The sequence below is a fragment of the Hydra vulgaris genome, chromosome 09 (assembly GCF_038396675.1).
Source record: "Hydra vulgaris chromosome 09, alternate assembly HydraT2T_AEP".
Classification (NCBI taxonomy): Eukaryota; Metazoa; Cnidaria; class Hydrozoa; order Anthoathecata; family Hydridae; genus Hydra; species Hydra vulgaris.
Window position 1 is genome coordinate 28,079,772 of NC_088928.1, and position 22,280 is coordinate 28,102,051.

Sequence of the window (22,280 nt, forward strand, 5' to 3'; positions counted from 1 at the left end):
ATATAACATAACAGAATGAGTCAGGACAAAGCTTGAAGTATCTATTAGACATATTCACCATGTCATATAACAGTTAAAGTTAGTTAAACTGAAAATAAACACATAAATATAGTTAAAATCAGCATATATATAATGTTATAAATGCATTGCACATACATGTGTTTTTGCTACACATTTATGTGTTTTTTGCAAAACCATTGGTTTTGTACTATCATCAAGATTTCATGAGGACAAGCATAAATTATATTTCTAAGTTTTTATATATTTATAAAAACTTTGAAATAAACTTTATGCTTTTTCTCAGAAAATTAGATGGTAGAGCAAAACCAATGATACCATTCAGCATCCCAAAATTATGTAAGAAACATTAAAAAGTTAACATGAACAAAACTTTTTTAACATGTTGTCATAACATAGCGTTTTCATCGATATTATCGTTATCAAAGACTTTATTATCTAAGACTTTATTAACATGTTTTTAAGACAACTTACTTATAAGTTTTTTGCTTTAGTTTGTAAATTTTTTTTGAAAAGTTGGTAATATAAAGTATATTTTTTGGTTTAGTGCAAAATTTGAAACCCTTATTAGTGGTGTTAATAGGAATAAAATGATCAGAACAATGCACGAGTTAGGTGAGAGTATTACTTATTTAAAATAATTCAAATATTAAGATATTTATTTGCAGATTCGGAATCTTTGTTTAAGATTTTACATATACAAAAATTTCACAAAAATATGTAATTTATATAAAATACTCCACTTCTGAGCACATTATATTGTATAGTATTTATATATGATATTTTTAAAATGCAAGGTATTAATAAAAAAATGCACTAAATAATAAATTGCATTTTTGTAATTAAAAAAAAAGGGAAAAGAACATTAAAAATCGTTATAGAAAAGGCGATAGATATACTACAAGTTTGGCTCACTAAACATGTCAAATTCAACATACTGTTATTTGTTTTATTAAATTATTTTACTATATATATGTGTATATATATATACATATATATAAATATATATATATATATATATATATATATATATATATATATATATATATATATATATATATATATAGGTTGTTGCATTTGAGAGTACGGAAGGAAAAAAATGATTCTTATGCCAACAAATACAACACTTTTAATTATTTTTGACTTTCGTCCAACATTTGCATGTTGTCAGAAAGTTAGAACCATTAATTTAATTACAAATTAATTGTTTTTTAAAAAAACCACAAAAACTCAAATTTAATTGACCAGAATGTTTTTAATAATGTAAGCAATGTTTTTATTTTTATTTTTTTCATAAAATGTTTTTATTTTTATTTTTTTTAATAAAATGTTTTTATTTTTATTTATTTTTACTGTAAATTATGCACAGAGTGCATATCTTATAGCCTGACTCGCAACGGAGTACTGCTGCATCGACTGACAAATAGCCTGACTCGCAACGGAGTGCTGCTACATCGACTATCTTATAGCCTGACTCGCAAGGAAGTGCTGTTACATCGACTAAGGGTTTGGCTGGGCAGGCAGTCTATCAAGTAATAAAAAAAAAATTCCGGTCTTGCATTTTAGTTTTTACTTTTTGTCAACAAAATATGGAAAAACTTTCTGACAACCAGTTATGGGTTATGTATATATATATATATATATATATATATATATATATATATATATATATATATATATATATATATATATATATATATATATATATATATATATATATATATATATATATATATGTATATATATATATATATATATATGTATATATATATATATATATATATATTGTGTATATATATATATATATATATATATAAATATATTGTGTATATATATATATATATATATATATATATATATATATATATATATATATATATACATATATATATATATATATATATATATATGTATATACATATATATATATATATATATATATATATAAATACACACACACATAGATATAAAGAGAACGCATAAATCAAATTGAGAAAGGATAACAGGTGTATGGCAAAAGAAATTAATTATTCCACATTTATTAATTTGTGATGTACAGGCAAAACTAGATCCATTGCTAAAGACATACAATAAATGTGTAAAATAAAGCAAATATGATCCATTTAATGAAGTTTTTGACATCACAAAAAAAGATAATGAATGGCTCTGCAGTAAGGATAAAAGATTGTATCATTTTCAGATTAAAACCACTACATCCCTGGTAGTACCGCACTCAACTTGTTTATTTGCGCAGCGGCCTTGTTTGTCAAAATTCGTGTTTTGGAGTTATAAAGTTGAGAGAGGGTTATAACCACAATTAAATAGCCTTGGGATGCTACTTAAGTTCTCAGCCTTTGGGAGGTGAATTAACAAAAAACAAAAAAAAAGCAAAGCACAAAGGCAGCGAAATGGGATTATCAATCAGTTACAAAGACTGAAGTTTTAGACAAGTTTTTTATAAAAAAAGATAGTGAATGTCTCTGCAGTAAGGATAAAAGATTGTATCATCTTCAGATTAAAAGCAAAGAACAAAGGCAACAAAAGAAGGAATGGGATTGTCCATCAGTTATAAAGACATTTAACTGAAAAGAAACTGGAAGAACCACAATTAATTGGTTGCCAACATCATGTTCTTGACCGAGTCCTTCGCGCAGTAATAAATGATGAACTTGAAAAAAAGAACATGTTACCCAATATCAAATATCTGTTTGTCCAATAACTTGTAATCAATTACGAACAGCTAAGGAAGAATTTCAAGAATGGTAAAGAACTGATTACTGAAACAGCAGGATGGCATGATAATATGAAACTCCTATTTTATTTAACTCGGGTATTCCACTTTTTTGAAGAATCTGGAGTTTTTCCAAAAGTAAAGTTTCAGAAAATATCTACATTAACCAATGCAAGATGGAATTCTTGAGTAATTTAAACATCTACTCTTCTACCAGAGAGAAAAGACTCACTACTAGATATTTTTAAATTCGTTTCTTACAGATGGGCAAATCATTGATTTACTGACCAAATGTACAATGCAAATGATTACGAAAGCAGGGTAATAGGTTTAAAACAAATGGTTTGAATCAATGCTTTAAATCATGATTTAAACCAATCGAAAAAATATCAATTTAAACCAAACTAATTTTTTTAAACAACTTTAAATTTTCAGCAGGAAAGTGAGCCAGGGTTGTGTTTACAAATAGAATTATATCTTTCATGTAAATTCTTTCATGTAAATGGGAACGCACTTACTTAAAATCATAAAGATGCTGCTGAAAAAAGTATTTTAATAACTAAGACAATATCATATCATAGCCATCATCATTTAAAATTTATTAAAATGCTTAAATTGCTCACTTTCTCGTGACTCTACATAAACTTTTTTAGTTTTACTTCATTTTTATACAAATTAGTCTGGTTAAATGTTTAACCAATAGAGCTTATAAAATAAACAACATTAGTCTTGGTCTTAGTCATGATATTAACAATCTTTTTAAAGTTCCCAAACGCAACTTTTACCCATCTTGGTTAATTAAGAAAATCCATAGCTTTATGTTAACAACATCAATGTCGACATTTCATTGCAGAAAACCTACAAAATTATCAATATTTTAAACTTCCTAGTATTAGAAAAATATCTGATTTAACCAAACAAAGACCAAATGCAATCATTAAAAGGTATTGTAAATCAGTTACCATAAGATTAGTTTTTACTTCATTTAAAATTTCAAAACTTTTTTCTGCAAAAGATCCCTTTCCTACAGACTTTAAATCATTTGTTGTCTATAAATTTGAATGCGTAGGCTGTAAATCCTGTTATATTGGCGAAACTACTTGCCATTTAAAGACACAAATAATCAAGCACAAAAAGGGATAAAAACTCGCTCATTTATAAACATATTCATTCAAATAAAAGCTTTTTTAATAGTTTTAATGATGCTAATTTTTTAATTTTGGATTCGGCCTCCAACAAATTTATATTAAAACTCAAAGAAAACATGTACATAGAGTGGGAAAAACCCACTATTAATAATCAAGTAAACCATATAAAAATGACAATTTCAATCTAGTTCTTTTTAACATTACTGGTTCTTTTATATTTTTTAAAACATTTGTTACATTTTTAATTGCATTTTTATTGCATTTTTTATTATAAGGTCTCTATTATTTCAAATTTTTCTAATTTGATTTAAGCATTTTAATATATATTTAAACTGATGATATCTATGATATAGTCGAAACATGTATTTTATAAAATAAATGATTTTAACAAAAATTTAAAAAATTTTCTTAATTATTAGAATATTTTGTGCTAAAGAAAAATTTTGGATATATATGTATATTTATATATATATATATATATATGTATATATATATATATATATATATATATATATATATATATATATATATATATATACATACACATATATATATATACATACACATATAATATATATATATATATATATATATATATATATATATACACATACACATATAATATATATATATATATATATATATATATATATATATATATATATATATATATATATATATATATATATATATGTATATATACACATCAAATTCTCAATCTCAACATAAGACATTATACATAACACAATGAGAGCAGCTCTGGGAGCCAACATATCTGCCAATAAAACTGCTACTCTAACAAAGTTGGTTATTGAAGGAGGAGGTAATCCAGATAAGCTGCCTCTTTTATGTTTAAGTATATATAGAATGAAAAATAAGATACTTGATAAAGATTTTGAAAAGTTAAGAAAAAATATTGCAGTTTCACATCAACCTCAAGGATGGCAAGCTTGAGTTATATTTTGATGGCAAAATATTTAAGGATTTAATGCCTGAGCACTGTGATAAAGCAAAGGACAGGATCTTTGTAATTGTAAGTTTTGCTGGTAAAAATTTTCTGCTAGGTGCACCAGGCATTGACTCTGGCACTGGCCTAAACCAGTTTAATGCAATCAGTGACGTTTTGGACATAACTGACAATATGCTTTGATACTACCAGCAGTAATACTGGCAAACTGTGTGGAACTATATACAGATGAATAAAAATAAGAATATATTTATAAAATCTTATTACTAATTTTGTTGTTTGAATTTTCAAAGTACTATATGTAAGGCTACAGAAATTACAATTATGTAAGGCTACAGAAGGTAAATATGTAACAGTTATGTAAGGCTACAGAAGGTAATTATGTAACACTACTACAAAAGGTAAGTATGTAACACTACTACAGAAGTATGTATGACTACTAAGGTATGTAACACTACTACAGAAGGTAATTATGTAACAATTATGTAAGGCTACAGAAAGTACAATTATGTAAGGCTGCAGAAATAGTGATCATGATTTAACTGCGTTAAGTATAAAATGAAAGAACGCTATGTACTTTTAAGACTAAGATCTGACCTTGGCAAACCATTTCGAAATGGCTATTGGTTGCAAGACCACAGTTGGTCCTAAAAATCCTCTTTTTAAATAAAAATTTAAATTAAATAAACAATGGTATTCCATTGATACTGAAAGTTGCCAGGTGAATAGGTTTGAATGGAAATCTATTTGTGGAGCTTGGCTAGAAGCTCAAGCTGTTGAAGCAAAGAACCAATTTATGGAGATAGTAAAAACCAAAGCTTTTAAAAACTTAGAGGTTAGTTAAAAATTATTGTAAGCAGACATTTAGTAAAATTCTAAATAATCATTTTTAGAAGCATTTTTCATTGCGTTATAGTATCTAGATTTAGGTAACATTCAAATAAAACATAATAAAATTTTAGACTGGTAAGAAAAGAGATGACTACCATGAGCTAGCAGAGTTATGTCTTACCTGGAGCTATATCTGCAAATTTAAGAAACCTGGTGCTATGCACCATGCCAGATTCATAGCCAAAGGTATTTGATACCAGAAAATTCTCCTTCTTAAGGATTCTGTGCAAAAGCATATAGATCTGGATTCAGCTCTCATCACCAGGATGGGCAAGTTTATTGCTATCTTCTATGTTTCTGACTAATGAGAAACCAGGCATTGCTCCGGGTATTCAAACAAAACATAAATGTTAAGTTTAAATATAAATTGACTCTGACTAAATTTCATGCATTAAAACTATATATTTATAAAATTACAAATGTATATCATTTTTTCTTTATCATGACTTGAATTCTATTTGGAAGATGTCCAGGTATGTTGAGGATGAACCTGCTGCAAGTGCAATGCTTAAATCATGAGGAAACCATAGCTGGTACATGGATCCAACTGCTGTTTCCATTGTGCAGCAAATCCAGACGATTCAATCACTGAACAAGAAAAAGAGATGATCACCAAAAGCTCTATAACATACCCATACCAAATGACTATGACATGGGCAGACATAACAATAAAGGTTTCTTACCTAAAACAAAAAAAATGTCTGTACTTGACAAGCGGCCAGAACTAGTTGACTTGGCTGTTGTTAATGATTTGTACCGAGAGGGCTGTAAAACTGGTATAGGAAACAGTGTGTCAAGTTAAGTCTAAGCATAAGCTGCAAAAGCTGCTCAAATTCAAAGACAATATATGTATAAGTATATATGTATATATTTTTTTTAAATTAGATTGCGGCAAAATCTCCTTAACTTTGATTTAAAGTATTTACTTGACGTTTTTATAAAGTTATTTTTAATTTTTAAATAGTGTTAAAAATTTTGTCTTGGTAATATATAATATACATATATACATATATATATATATATATATATATATATATATATATATATATATATATATATATATATATATATAATAAACAACTTTAAAAAGTATTCTACACAATAGAGTGCTCAATGTTCTTAAAAGAACAGAGCAATTATATATTAGTAGAAAATCACTTAACAAAAATTTTTTCCATTTAACACTGTGTTTCATTAACAAAGATTCATCAGAAATGCATTTCTGATGAATCTTTGTTGATGAAACACAGTGTTAAATGGAAAAAATTTTTGTTAAGTGATTTTCTACTAATATATATATATATAGTAAAAAAAACTAAATAATTATAACACTCGATTTATTTGAAACATTACTCAGAGTTTCACGCAAATAGCAATCATCAGATGTTACAAATCTCAAAAAAACAACGACAAAAAATATATATATTAAATATATATATTAAAAGTATATATATTAAATATATATTAAAAATGCAGTGGAGTGTCTTCTTTGATGACATTGAAGTTATTCATCATATATTTGTTTTCATGGCGACACTTAGACGCAAGTTCGTTTCGCTTTTAGTAAAGGCAATGGGGGTGAAATTATTTTTCCATCAAGCATAAATTGCATGGTTTACCACCAGGTTTAAACGGTTCAGCCTGGTCTAAAATTTTCCACGAAAGGACAGGATTCAAACTTTTCTTTTTAACACTCCACACAAATTTAGAAAGTTCAGTAGAGTTTGACCCACTTTCATAAGGAAAGGAATTATTGTGCTTGTAAAGGCAATCTTTAAAAGTTTTTTCTGTAAGCCCAATATAATATCTGCCTTCATCTTGCGGATTTGTCTCAACATTACATAAATAGATGACATTTTTAGTTAAACATTTTCCATTAAGTGGACATAAATTAATCTGTCGGCAATTGCACGTTGGAGCATTAAGGTTTGAAGAATTTGATAAAGTTTTATTATTATGTTAATTGATGATGTAAAGAAGACAGCTATAGGTAACCTTCAGGTTGTTTCGATTAAACAACTTATGGAATTTATGAGATTTGGGAAGTTTTTATTGATTAAATTTAGGAAAAGTTTGGCTACGTTTGTCTTGACATTAATTGAAAACGGAGGGTTAAACCAAATAATATTTTGTGCACGTGATTTTGCAACTTTTATAGAATCATTGGCAAAGGCAGTAATGTTTTCTTTAAATCCACTAGACTTAAGGGCACTGTTGTAAAAAGTAGCGGCTCGATTAAAAACTTCATTACTTGAAAATATACTTCTTATACAATTAGAGGATGTTTCAAATTAACATTGATATATAATGGGATGTCACCTGCTTTTCTATATGGCTGATAAGAATTGTCAGATAAGTTGAGCAAAATGTCAAGAAAGGTAACAATTTTTAAATTAGAATTTATTATTATATTTAGTTTGAATTTTTCTTTAAAAAGAATGATGTTTTTCTTTATTATTTTCGATTGCAGTCCACTAATACGGTGATTTAATCAAAGGTATAAACTTTAAATTAACATAATTAATTTTTTGATTGCAAATACATTACATGCGATAGTACATTTTAAAGCTCATTAAAAAGGAAATTTAATGTTAATAATTTCAAAAAAATTAAAATAACAGCATAGCCATGAGATACGATATTCAAAAACGCATATTTTTAACAAAAAAATTGGTCAAGTTGAAGAGCGTAAGTCTGGTTCAGAGAGCTTATAGAAGTAAATTTAAGAACAGACCATGTCCAACAGCAACAGATATCACAAAATTATCTAAAAAATTTGATACAACCGGAACAATACTTGATTTGCCACCAAAACCGAGGAATGAGTGAGACATTTGAATTAATGCCAGAAATAAGCTGAAAGTACTCTTCTTTGAAGATCCTACATTGTCGATCAGAAAAGCCTCAGTTGATGTTGAAATTTCATACAGCCTTTGCCATGATGTTCTTCTCAAAGATTTACAACTCAAACCGTATAAATACCAAAGTGCTCATCAACTATTGCCACTTGATTATGAAAAAAGGGTCATTTTTGCTCAATGGTGGCTGGACTTGGAAATGGATGTTCACAAATGGTTGATCACTACAGATGAAGCCTATTTTTACCTTACTGAGTCGATCAACAAGCAAAATAACAGAATGTGGCTGAATGAGGGACCTGAAGATTGGATAGAGAAACCATTGCACGATGCGAAAGTTTTGGTTTGGTGTGCCATTTCCTGCCGTAAAATCTATGGACCCTACTTTTTCGAAGGAACGGTAAATCAGCACAATTACCTGGATATGCTTAAAATTTTTTTCTGGCCTAAGCACTATAGAGTTGAGAGTCACAAAAAATACTACTTTCAACAAGATGGGGCTACTCCGCATACAGCTAATATGGTTCAAGAGTGGTTACAAAGTAAATTTGGGGAGAAATTCATTACCAAGCAACAATGGCCTCCACGATCACCAGACCTCAATCCATGCGATTATTTCCTATGGGGTTATCTTAAGTCTAAAGTTTATAAGCCATTACCGAAGACTTTGGATGATTTAAAAGAGAACATCACGAGATAAATCCAAAAAATAAACACTTTGGCTTTGGAATCAACGTTTTTGAATTTTACAAAAAGATGTCATTTTTTAATTGAAAAAAATGGAGGTCATATTGATAAAAAAAAAAAAAAAAAATTCTAATCACTCAATTTCCTTTTAATTTATCTTTAAAATGGTGTATCGGACTTAATAATCCGATTTGATCTACAATTTTTATTAAATTTTAAAGTTTATACTTTTGATTAAATCACCCTGTACCATTGAAAAAGCCAAGCCTGTCATCTCTATACAAACCGTTGGTGCTTAATCCGTATTCTTTGCTGATGGTATATAAAATAAAAAGGCCTACCAGTTCACACAACTCGGCTCCATCAAAGCTTCCCATTGTCACGTCAAAATCGCAATCTCCTTATTTTTTAACCCACATATTAATTCTTGTAATAAGTAAGGATTTTCTAGATTGGTAAATAATATCAGTTGTATTATCTGAAATTTGAGTAAAATTTTTGGCGTGAGTTAAAGAATCGTGGAGAAGCTGTTTAGAAATGGAGGGGTAAAAATCAACAATATCATATTGAACAAAAACACAGTTTTTTTTGTCATTGATGCCATGGAACCATTTTAAAACGTCATTTGTACTATGCCATTGATGGACAAGAGTAGCATTTCTAACTTTCTTGTTAATGTCGTCTAGGAAAGTTTTGCTAACTTTTCCTAGCTCAGGCTTAGCAGGGTTGATTAATCGGCACTGAGGGTTATTGACAAAATTCTCTTTGTGGTCTTTTACGGTAATAAATGCTGCTTTCATAGCAAAACGTTCTAATCGATCATCAATACCCAAATTTGTTGCTATTACTTTAGCTTCCTTGTTAATATTGTTGTATTGTGTAGTATCAGACTTTTTATATGTTTTAGTAATATTATCGATATAAAGTTTTTCATATGATAGTTTATCAATTTCATAAAGATTTTGAGTTTTATCCGCAAAAATAAACAAGTCTTCTGAAGATTTAGTTTTAGCGATATCATTACTAAATTGCTTTTAAAAATCGTTATGGATAGTGGTAAAATAGATATTTTTAATATATTTAATAAATCATTTTAAATATAGTTTTTTTGATGGAATTGGTATGTTCTTCATTGAGTAGTTGAAATAATGCTGTTTCATCGTTGGAATTATTTATAATAACCAGATATATTGGAGAGTGCTCAACAAAAAGGAGCAATAATATTGTAGTAAAAACTCTGAGTAATGTTTTAAATAAATGGAGTGTTATAATTATTTAGTTATTTTTACTATATATTGCTCTACTTTGGTATTAAGCACTTTTTTATAAAAAATATTTACACATTTACTACAATATATATATATATATATATATATATATATATATATATATATATATATATATATATATATATATATATATATATGTATAAATATATATTTATATATGCATATATATATATGTGTATATATATATATATAAATTTGTGTGTATATATATATATATATCTATATATATATATATATATATATATATATATGTATATATAGAGTTAGAGATATAAGTATCCGAACAAAAGATTTTTTTATGGAAAATAAACTTTGTCAGGTTATTTCCGAAAAAAAAAACTTCATAAAAATAAAATAAATGATTATTCTGAAAGAAAATTTTATTACGAATTCAATATGCAAAAAAAAAATATCAATAATAATATTTAATTGATAAAAAATTAAGATACATTTAAACTATGCAATTTTTTAGCATTAAGTAAGTATCCGAACAAAATTTTAAAGATTAAGGCTTAAAGATTAACGTTTCTCCGAGTAATTATTTTTATGACTTTTTAATATCGAGTTGGACCGCCTTTAGCTTTTATGACTTCTGCAAGTCGACATGGCATCGATTCAACTAGTTTCTTTGTCGCATCTGAGTCGATATCAGCCCAAGCTTCTTGGAGCATGATTTTTAAATCTTCTTTTCTTTTTAGACATCGTGTGCCACATTTTTTATCCAGAATAGCCCAGAGATGTTCAATTGGATTGAGATCTGGACTTTGCGCAAGTAACTCAGTTTGCTTTTGGATAAAAAACTCTTTTGCTTTCTTTGACGTATTTTAGGGTCATTGTCTTGTTGGAAGATAAAATGTTTTCCTAATCGCAGTTTTTTAGTTGAAGCCAGAAGATTTTTATTGAGAATGTTAACATAAACCTCAGAGTCCATAATTCCATCAATAAACTCCAGTTTTCCTGTTCCAATCCAAGCCATTGATCCCCATACCATAACATTGTCTCCACTAAATTTTACTGCGCCTCGAATACAACTGAGTGTGAATGCTTCCCCTTTTTTTCTCCATACTTTTTGAGCTCCATTGGACTTCACAAGATTAAATTTTGACTCATCCGTCCACAAAACTTTCCTCCAGAATGATACCGGCATATTTACATGTTTTTTAGCAAATGTAAGTCTTCGTTTTCGATGGATTTTTGAAAGGAATGGTTTCTTGCGTGGAACTCTTGCTTTGAATCCACTTTCTTTCAATCGATTAGTATTGAATAGTACATGAGCTCAATAGTACATGAGCTCACTTTTAACCCAAAATCTTTCTCAAGGAGGCTTGACACTTTTGGTGCTGATAAAAAGCGGTTTTTTTGGACCATCTTGACAATTTGTCGATCTATTCTTGATGTTGTTTTACGCTTTGCTCCGAATCTGGGCTGATTTTGCACATATCCAAACATATTATACTTTTTAATCAGATCGCTGATGGTTCCTAATGCCATTCCAGTCGCTCTATTTATTGACCTAAAGGTTTTACCTTGATTGAACAAGTCAATAACCAAATTGCACTGAGCTTGGGACCATTCCTTGATTTTAACTCCCATACTTGATGATATCAATGGTAAATCAAATGAATTTAAAAAAATATCAGTCAATTATTAAAAATTACTCGTTGTAAAACAACAATATATCTAAAACCATTGGTTTAAAAACTTTTTTTAATAATCAATTTCAAAACTTCGTTTACAAAACAACATGTTCGGATAATTATTTTTCATTGAAGTTTTAACACTCTTTCGGGAATCATTAAATTTTAGCAACGCAAGTTAATTACCGTTGATTAATTTTTTGCAACATAAAATCGTAATTAAATTTGCTTTTAGAATAATTATAAAAGTATTTATCAAAAACATATGTTTTTCTGAAATAACCTGACAAAGTTTATTTTTCACAATAAAATGTTTTGTTCGGATACTTATTTCTCTGACTGTTTATATATACATATATATATATATATATATATATATATATATATATATATATATATATATATATATATATATATATATATATATATATATATATATATATATATATATATATATATATATATATATATATATATACATGGGTTCACTATTGATAAAAACTTATAAATTAGGAAAAAGTTGTAAGGCGAGATCAATGTCATTGTAAATAAATACACATGACATTTACTTCATACTTATAATAAGAACAATAAAAATAAAAAGCTAGTAAAAAAAGTAGAAAATGCGGAAATATATATACACACAGATATATATATATATATATATATATATATATATATATATATATATATATATATACATATTTATATATATATATATATATATATATATATATATATATATATATATATATATATATATATATATATATATATATAATATATAAGGTAATTAAATGTGACGTATGTGTTGGCGTAAGAATCATTTTTTTCCTTCCGCTCTTCCCAAATGCAACAATCTATGGAACTATATATATATATATATATATATATATATATATATATATATATATATATATATATATATATGTATATATATATTCAGTTTATAAACTATAAACTTCAGTTTATACAAAAGATTAAATTACTGGAAGTCGCAAATGTCTTAACTACTGTCCATTTTCACACATTTGTGGAATATGCTGACACTATTTTAAAATGAGTTCTTTAAAGTTGATTATGTTTTGCCATTTAAAAAAAATGCTTTTTAAAAAAGAGGGATTTAATGTAACTATTTTTTAAGCTCACTTATTTTTATAGTTTTTTATGAGAAACTTAATTTTGTGCCTGCATTTAGAAATAAGTTCTGACTTTTTGTTTAATAAACATTCTTGGTTTGCATGTGTAATTATTTCAAATTTTTCTTGTAGGTATAGTATGCATTTTTAGGAAATGTTGTTATATGCAGGTGCTGTTTTAAGGATGGACCAATTCAGTATAATATCAATATTTTTATATTTTAATTCCCATATATAATTTGACAGCATGGTATCTTTTGAATACTTTTTATTTTTAAAAGATTGCTTATGATTGGCAAAACGTTTTTTCCATTCTCCGTCTGTTATGCCAATATATTGCTTATCAGGTACATTCTTAGAGGAAACAATACATTTATATGCCACAATTTTTGTTAAATAACTCCCACTCATTGAACAACTTTAGCAGATGCATATTTGCGATTGATTTGATATATGGTTTCAAAGAAAGATCAGAAGTAGGAGTTAATCCTAGAAGATGGAGGGTATATGACTCATTGAGTACATTACAGTTCATAAATATAGGAAGATCTAGATTATTGCGATAACGATTAGCTAAAAATAATTGAGAATTATCTGAGTTAAAGTTCACCAGCCACAGCCCCATACTGCAGGAGAAGTGAGATTCTTTTCAAGCTCAAATGCCTCCTCTAAGCAATCAGAGAGTGTTGGCTTCTTATTAAGACAAGAATAAATCGTAGTATCACCAGCAAACAATGCCAGCTTAGATGTGAGAATTTCTGGAAGATCGTTTATAAAAAATTAAAAAGAGTATAAGGCCTGAGATAAAACCCTTGAGGAACCCCTGATAGGATATGAAGAAGAGTGCTGTGCATAGTGGACAACTTTTGATTGGTGAAGAAGGATTCAATAATTTTAAAGATGTTATCTGATACACCTCAAGAAGAAAGCTTATGGAGAAGTCAAGTATGCCAAACTTTATCAAAAGCTTTAGAAATGTCTAGAGCCATAACCTTAACCTCTTCATATCTAACTAATTCGCGATAAAACCTATCGGTTATTACTATTAACAAATCGGCAGTAGAACGAGAAGACCGAATGCCATTTTGATGATCAGAAAGTAAGTTATGAGATTCAAGATGAGAGATTAAGTGTTTGTTAATTAAAGACACAAAAACCTTGCTTATGATAGGATGGAGACTATTTTGAAAATAGGGATAGCAGATGGCGCTTTCCAGCAAAAAAAAAAAATAATAAGACTCTGATAAGTATTTGTTAAATAGTTTTGAAAGTTTAGATGACAGCTCTGGAGAACACTTCTGCAAGACTGTAACAGGTATGTTGTCTGGAGCACTTTAGGAAATTGCTTTAGATACAGAAGCTGAAGTGATACGAACGTCAGGCAATCGACTAACCTGTTTGTCAGCTATATCAGGTAGAACATGACTAGTGGAATCCAGAGTTGATATTGATGAGAAGTTCAAGTTCAAGCAAACAGTTCAGCTTTGTCTTTAGGTGAGGTGAAAAAGTTTGAACCATACAAAAGAAGTGGAATAGCAGATTTGCCCATACATTAGCTATTGTTAAAAATTCTCCAGAAGTCACAAGAGCCTAATTTTTGAGATAAAATACGAGATTTCTTGATTTTAGTATAGCGGGCTTTGGCGTTAGACAAAACCTTTTTACAATGGTTTCTAGCATTAGTAAACAGACGTCTGTTTTCTGGAAAATTGTTTCTTGAGTTAGAGATTGAAAAAGGCAAACATTTTCGGCCTTAACGCCTGCAGAGTCACTGACACGAGCCAAATCATTCAGTTTGTCAGTGTGATAAGCATTAAAGTCACCAACAACAACGATATTGACTGAAGAATAAAGATAGAGAGTACTTGGTCAATTTGATCAGAAATAACATCAAAAAGAGTGCAGACTTGAGATGAAGGAGAGCAATATAGAAGAAAGAAAAAGGCGATAGAATGAAGTGGTGCTAAACAAAAGCACCTAAAAGAATAGTCTATGTATTCAAACCTAGTTTCTTGACAAATAGGTGAATTCTTACGAATGTAAATGCCAAGGCCAAGCATTTGACTAGTAGAGTCTTTACGAATTAAAAAAAGATAACCATCAACACTAAGATCACAAGATGAGATTTGTGAGAGGTAAGACAGAAGAAGAGTTACTTCAAAGACCACGAATATTAGTGAATGTTAGATTTGAAGAACTTGGTGATGACGATGGTTTTTTGTGTTTTATAGTTTTTGATACTTTAGTCATTTTTTAAATTAGTTAAAGGATTTGCCTCAAAGCACAGGTAGTTCTTAATACACTATATATCCATACAATTGCCTCATTACTATTAATAAACCGTAAGCCGTAACAAAGAGCTTTAAATGCGGCTTCGACAATGTAGGGACATCATCCATACATGAATGGTGTACCTACATTGTTGCATATATGTGCCTGCATGTTGCATATATGCAACATGGCTTTGTTAGTACTCTGATATTTTACAGCTGCTGATGTATTCAGCTTCTTTAAGAGATACCACAGAGTTTGGGAAACCTGACTACTAGCCGGCTTCAAAACCATTAAACTGAGTTTTAGAGCTGTACCCTCATTGTAGATAATAGAATGGGTTGCCTAGTCATAAAGACAGACACATAAGCAAAACCCATGCAGTGAGTGAAGAAAATCCAGCATTAAACATCCTAAACTGGAAACAATGTATTATAAATACATCTACGCCAGCAACAGGTCAACAGATAGAATCTGTTACCTTCAAAGTAACTGTTAAAACTCTTAAGTCTTTGCCTGAAAGGCCTTCAAGACAGTAGCTGGGTGCATTTAACATTCTGCCAAAATGAGTTATTTACCAGAACTAATAGCCATTCTTTCTGTTCTTTTAAATGTTTTTTTAAATAAAGTTTCAGAGGATTTAGAGACTCTTGATTCAAACTGCCTGACACACCTTAATTTATTTTGTGGAGGCTTTGACTGGCAAATTAAATCTAAACAAAACTCAATTGCTTACGGTTTATAATTATTAAAATAAAAATGACTTTTTGGCTGGTTTTTCTAATGATGTCTTTTCTTTTGTAGATAAAAAAACGTATTGTAGTTATGATATGAACGTTATGTAAACGTATTGTAAATGTAGACATGCTCTAGCTGCCAAGCTTGAGCCTCGTTCTTCCTTTTACAAATAGTTATTATCTATTTATTTTACATGGTGGCGCTGTCAATAAACAAGATCTCTTGTTCCATTAAAAAAAATCAATTTTGCATGACCCGTCGCTCAGCAAAGTTGCATCCTTTTATTGCTCATGTTCTTTCATGCTCGAAAAACTTTAATTTATCTCGCTTTTTTCCTTGCATATCGTTGTTTTGGAATTCTTTTGTGTCTTCATGTTTTCAGAAATTATAGAGTAAAATGACAACATCTTTGCCAATTGAAAATTTCTGTTTTATGTTAACATTTTAGAAGCAACCAATTCGCCCAAGATATTTGATAGCGAAGAGCATGAATTAATAAAAATTATTGAATAAGAATTAAGTTGTAATTATATTATCTAGTATTTGCCAATAGCTTGAAAAGAGCATAAAACCGTTTATGAGATTCTAAATTCAAGAAAAGTGCTCAATTTAAGAGAGTTGTTAATTGTAAAATAAAACAAAACATGTAGATAAAAATAAATATACTTTACAACGATCTATACACTGGATGCATTAAGCTAATATTTTTATTTTTTTTTGCCTAACACAGAGACAATTCTAAAGTTAATTATTTAAAGCCACGCTTTTAAATTTTCATTTATAAATTACTAAAAAAAAAACTAAAAAAAGTGCTCAATTCAAGAAAGTTGTTAATTGTAAAATAAAACTAAACATTTTGGAAAAAATAATTATACTTACTTTTAAACGATATATTCACTGGATGCAATAAGCTAATATCTTTATTTTATTTGCCTAACGCAGAGACAATTCTAAAGCTGGTTATTTAAAGCCACGCTTCTAAATTTTCATTTATAAATTCTATAATCATTGTGTTCATATCTTACTTTTTTGTCATATTTTATTATATATCATAAAACACATTTGAGTATTATTATTGAGTTATTATTTTGATCTATTTAAAAAAAAAATGAAAAGATTAAAAATATTATAAAATTTTTATGATTAAAAAAACATTACCATTTACATAACATAAGAAACATCACCATTTACATAAGAAAACAATTATCTATTGTTATATTATATTATCTATTATATGCATAAATTTTTTGTTATATTTTATTTAAAAAAAATAGTGTTACAACAATTAGTTAAGAAGAAAAGTTGACTCACATAGGTTTAAAGTAAAAGGTCATGTGCAAACTTCTTTTATTATTTAAAGTCTACAAAGTTATGAAAAATTGAGTTAGAAAGTAAAATTAAAGTATAGACTTGTTTAGTGCAATGTTATTTGTTTTTTTGCGATCAATAAGTCCACCTTTCTAAGTCCAATTGATAAAAGAAGGGTTTAAGACTTGATGAAAATGTAGAAGAACTCAGTATTATTATGTTTTTTTTTTTTACTCTTCCTAAAAAAACCAAGTCCAATGTTAAAAGTTAATTATTTAACGTAATAATCTAGTATTCAAACTTTTTCATAATCTAGTATTATATCTAATATAAAATAAAATAAAGTAAATCTAAATCTAACTCTAGTATAAGTTTAAATATCTAAAATTATATATGAATATTATTTTTAGTTAATGACACTTCTTTTTCTTTTTTAATAGTAATACTTTACAAAACTTACAGAAATTCAGTTAAAGTTCTGTTTTAATAGCGTTTTCGTAATTTAAAAACTTTAATATAAACAGACTATTAAAACTTTTGTCATTTTTACTCCCAAATATTCGGATTAAGACATTTAAAAGGAATCCTTTATAAAACAATATCAAAGAATTTTTAATTATATATATGTTTGTATTTATATATTTATTATATATAAATATACGTTTGCTTATTTTAAATAATATAGCTTAAGTTTTGTCTAGTTTTAAAATTATTCTTTTCAAATTTTCCCCTTTTCGTTTTTTAACTGATAAATTAAATGCGTATTGATTCTTTTTTTAGCTAAATATGTGTCACCTTGCTTGAAGAACCTTACTAATGAATCAAAGCTATAAATACTTTGATATGATCTTTTGTTGCTTTGTATTTTTTATATTGTAATCAATGATGTACTTGAATATAGAATAACTAACAATCTTTTTGAAACTTAATTGTGAAATGTTTTAGCTTGAAATTTAAATTAAGGTTATTATTATTTTTATCATTATTAAATTATTATTATTATTTTTTTGTTGTTATTATTATTTGTTGTTTTTAATTACAAACTCTTTCCAAACCTATAAAAAAGAGAAAAATTACAAATAAAGATATCTTTAACAAATAAAAAATAAAAGAAGAGGAAGAATAAGATCACCGAAAACCGCTGAATTATTCGGGGTTTCATATTGAAACTTTTATTATTTGAATTTGATATATTTAAAGTTGTCAATATTTGAAGTTGTGAACTTTACTTTCCTTGGTGTATTTTTGGAAGTTAGGTCACGTAGTAATCAATTATTGAGTTTTCCGATTATTGGCCAAAAGTTATTTGGATAAATTTTATGCCGTGTGTCGCTACCATTTTAGCGACCACAAATTGACTTCCTAAATCTTCTTTAAGTTTTCTGTCTTTAACGGCCTACTTTTTAAAAATCTATCTTTAATGGTCTGTTTTTTCAATATTAGGATTTAGTCTTTCAAGTCCACTTTTTATTTTTATTAGGAGCTGCCTCAGAGACACCTTAACTAAGAAATTTAATTTTGTCATCTTCGCAGTCCCAGTCATTATGATAAATTTGCGCAGTGCCAACCGAGCAAACGGGTTAGTTATAAATATACATACACACATATGCATGTATAAATATGCATACACACATATGCATGTAATCTCAAGGGAAGGTGACGTTTATAAATTTTCGAAAAAATTTTCCCACCCACCACGAGCTAGTTTATTGATTTGTATTGTTATGCCGCACTGTGAGTTCGAATTTCCGAGGTTGTACGAATATATCTCGGAAATATATCGTACAACTTCGTAAGTATTATGCTATTAAGTTAATTACTTCGACGAGGTCGAATTTGAGCTCCAAATAGCTCGCGGATATACATATATATATATATATATATATTTATATATATATATATATATATATATATATATATACATATATATATATATATATACATATATATATACATATATATATATATATATATATATATATATATATATATATATATATATATATATATATATATATACATACATATATGTTTAAACAATTTTAAAATGTATTCTACAAAATAGCTCAATGTTCTTAAAAGAACAGTGCAATTGTAAGTTGTTGAAAATCACTTAACAAAAGTTTTTTTTTTATTTACCACTGTGTTTCATCAATAAAGAATCATCAGAAAAAAAATATATATATCCGCTTGCTGTTTGAAGCACGAAGTCGATCTCGTTGAAGTAATTAACGTAATAGCATATTATTTACGAAGTTGTACGATATATTTACGAGGTGCATTCGTGTAATCTCGGAAAAAACGTTTTGCCAATGGAATAGCTAATATAAATAACTTTTCATATTTTAATAGGTTTGGAACTACTTGAATTTCGTCGCCTTAATTAAGACATGTTACAAAATTCTAAACAATTTAATTTGCCTAAATAAATCAAGTTTCTTTTTAATAAACAACTATATTTACACTCGAGGTCACAAACTCAAATTGTGCAAACTAAAGTGTAAACTTGATGTCCGTAAATACTCTTTCTCACACAGGATTAATAATATTTGGAACAACTTGCCGTCTGACGTCGTTAATGCTAAAAATATCAAGAGCTTTAAAATGGTCTCTTTCAATTTTGAAAATAAATGTTCCGGCTAATTAATTATTGTTTTATAACTGTGGTCTTATAGTAATATATATATATATATATATATATATATATATATATATATATATATATATATATATATATATATATATATATATATATATATATTACTGTATATAACGCATTTAACAAGTCGACACACGAATACTAAATGCGGTAGTGGTGTAGTGGTAAAGCGCTCGCTTCATAAGCGAGAGGTTCCGAGTTCGATCCCCACCACGTCCCTGGTCCCCGTCCCCCACCGCGCTCAACTTGTTTCCCCGCGCAGCTGCCTTGTTCCTCAAGGTTCGTGTTTCGGAGTAATAGAGTTGAGAGAGGGTTATAACCACTTTTAAAGTAGCCTCCTCATCTGTAGTGGCCTTCTCAGAGGTGAATAACATTAAAAAAAAAAAAAATGGCTAACGTCGACGACACGCGTTGTCCACTCTAAAAGACTGTAGTCAAACGGGATCTTAATGTGATGGTCTCTATTTTATACTTTTATTACTTTTAAACAATCTTAGCACTTAATTTTTTCACTTGTTCAAAAATCACATCTCACCATTGCCATAAAGTGACACCATTTCAGTTACTGATCTATGTAATGTCTTTGCGTAAAGTATAAATGCCTTTATGTCAAAATATAAACTAGGTTTTTTTATTTTAATTTTAAATAGCATCTTTAATTTTGGATTATTGATTTATTATTTTAATTGTTGATTATTGATTTATTATTTTAATTTAGTTGATGAATATAAACACTATTTAATGGATAAAGTAAAAGCTTGTTGGTTATTCAGTAAACTTACCTAAAAACTTTTTTTTCTTTAGATGGAAATCCATAACAAGAATTTAAATATTCTTTGTAGGGTTTATAGATATTTGATTGGGAAAAAAAATTATGCTTTTGGAACAAACCAAAAAAATAGAAATAAAAAAGTGTTCCATGTCAAGCTTATGTAAGCAGTAACCAAGCATCAAATACAACTATAAAAGTCAGAAATGCTTTTATCAAAAGACACTTAAAAGTTATGTCTGGTACACCCAAATATGCAATTTAATTGTTAATTTCTGCTAAATTCATTTCAAAAATATTGGATAATCTTAATACTGGATGAGTAGTAGTTAGTGCAACCAACATGGTAGCAATGAAAGCGAATCTGTGCATATTTTATTTGAATGTTTAAGATTTTATTCTGCTGGAAAAGAAGTGTCTGAAAAAGAATGTCAATAAAAATATTTCTATTGACTTGGTTTTACCATCGTCATTAAATATATAGAACAGAAGGTCTCCTCAAGAAAGAAATTAAAAACAGCTAATTTCATAACCGCAAGCATATTAAAAGCATATTTGATAAAAAATAATTTTTGGGTTATGGGCGATGCATAAAAATCACCCCTGTTTTTTATTTGTTGTTGTTTTTTCTCGCGCACACACAGATTAGATATTGACTGTTCGTATATAACATTTAAAATGTTGTATTGTGAACACTAATATGCCCCTTCTCCCTCTTTTTGAAAAATACCTTTCATTAAACCACTAAAATTTTATAAATTTTTCTATTTAGTATTATTTAAAAACTCCTTAAATTCGCTCGCACCCTCCGATTGAGGTGTGTGGAGTAGCCTACCCATTGTTCTGTATATGCATCTATATGTATAAATATTCAAATAATTTACAGAAAAAGATTTAAAAAGATAAAACGACAATGCCAAAGTAAGAATATCTCACGATTTGAATGCTAACAAAAGCAAAAAACAAAATACATCTACGTTTGTGGTTATCATTTGCAGGTAATGCCTCCAAGTCATTATATATTATATATATGCCCCACCCCTCGATTAGTAGTTTACTCTCTTATTATTTTTTCAAATACACGTTCCCGACTATTAGATACTTAATATATTCATAGCATATCGTGTGCTTAGAACCATTTAAACTTGCACTTTTAATAAACATTTTTAA

At 27.9% G+C, this 22,280-nt stretch overlaps 1 protein-coding gene across 2 annotated transcripts in view; it reads left to right on the plus strand.

Moving 5' to 3' along the window:
• The window catches only part of LOC100205381 (dihydroxyacetone phosphate acyltransferase), a 148,649-nt gene extending 126,926 nt beyond the window's left edge, over positions 1-21,723 (plus strand). The window contains exons 13-14 of one of the 2 annotated variants that reach the window (XM_065805233.1): positions 566-633; positions 21,146-21,723. In XM_065805233.1, coding sequence (XP_065661305.1) covers positions 566-633; positions 21,146-21,159 — 82 coding nt within the window. In that variant the 3' untranslated portion in view covers positions 21,160-21,723. Of the gene's footprint in view, positions 1-565; positions 634-18,462; positions 18,612-21,145 lie in introns of those variants that run through there. The other variant, XM_065805232.1, reaches the window with a different exon arrangement.
• Positions 21,724-22,280: the final 557 nt, after the last annotated feature.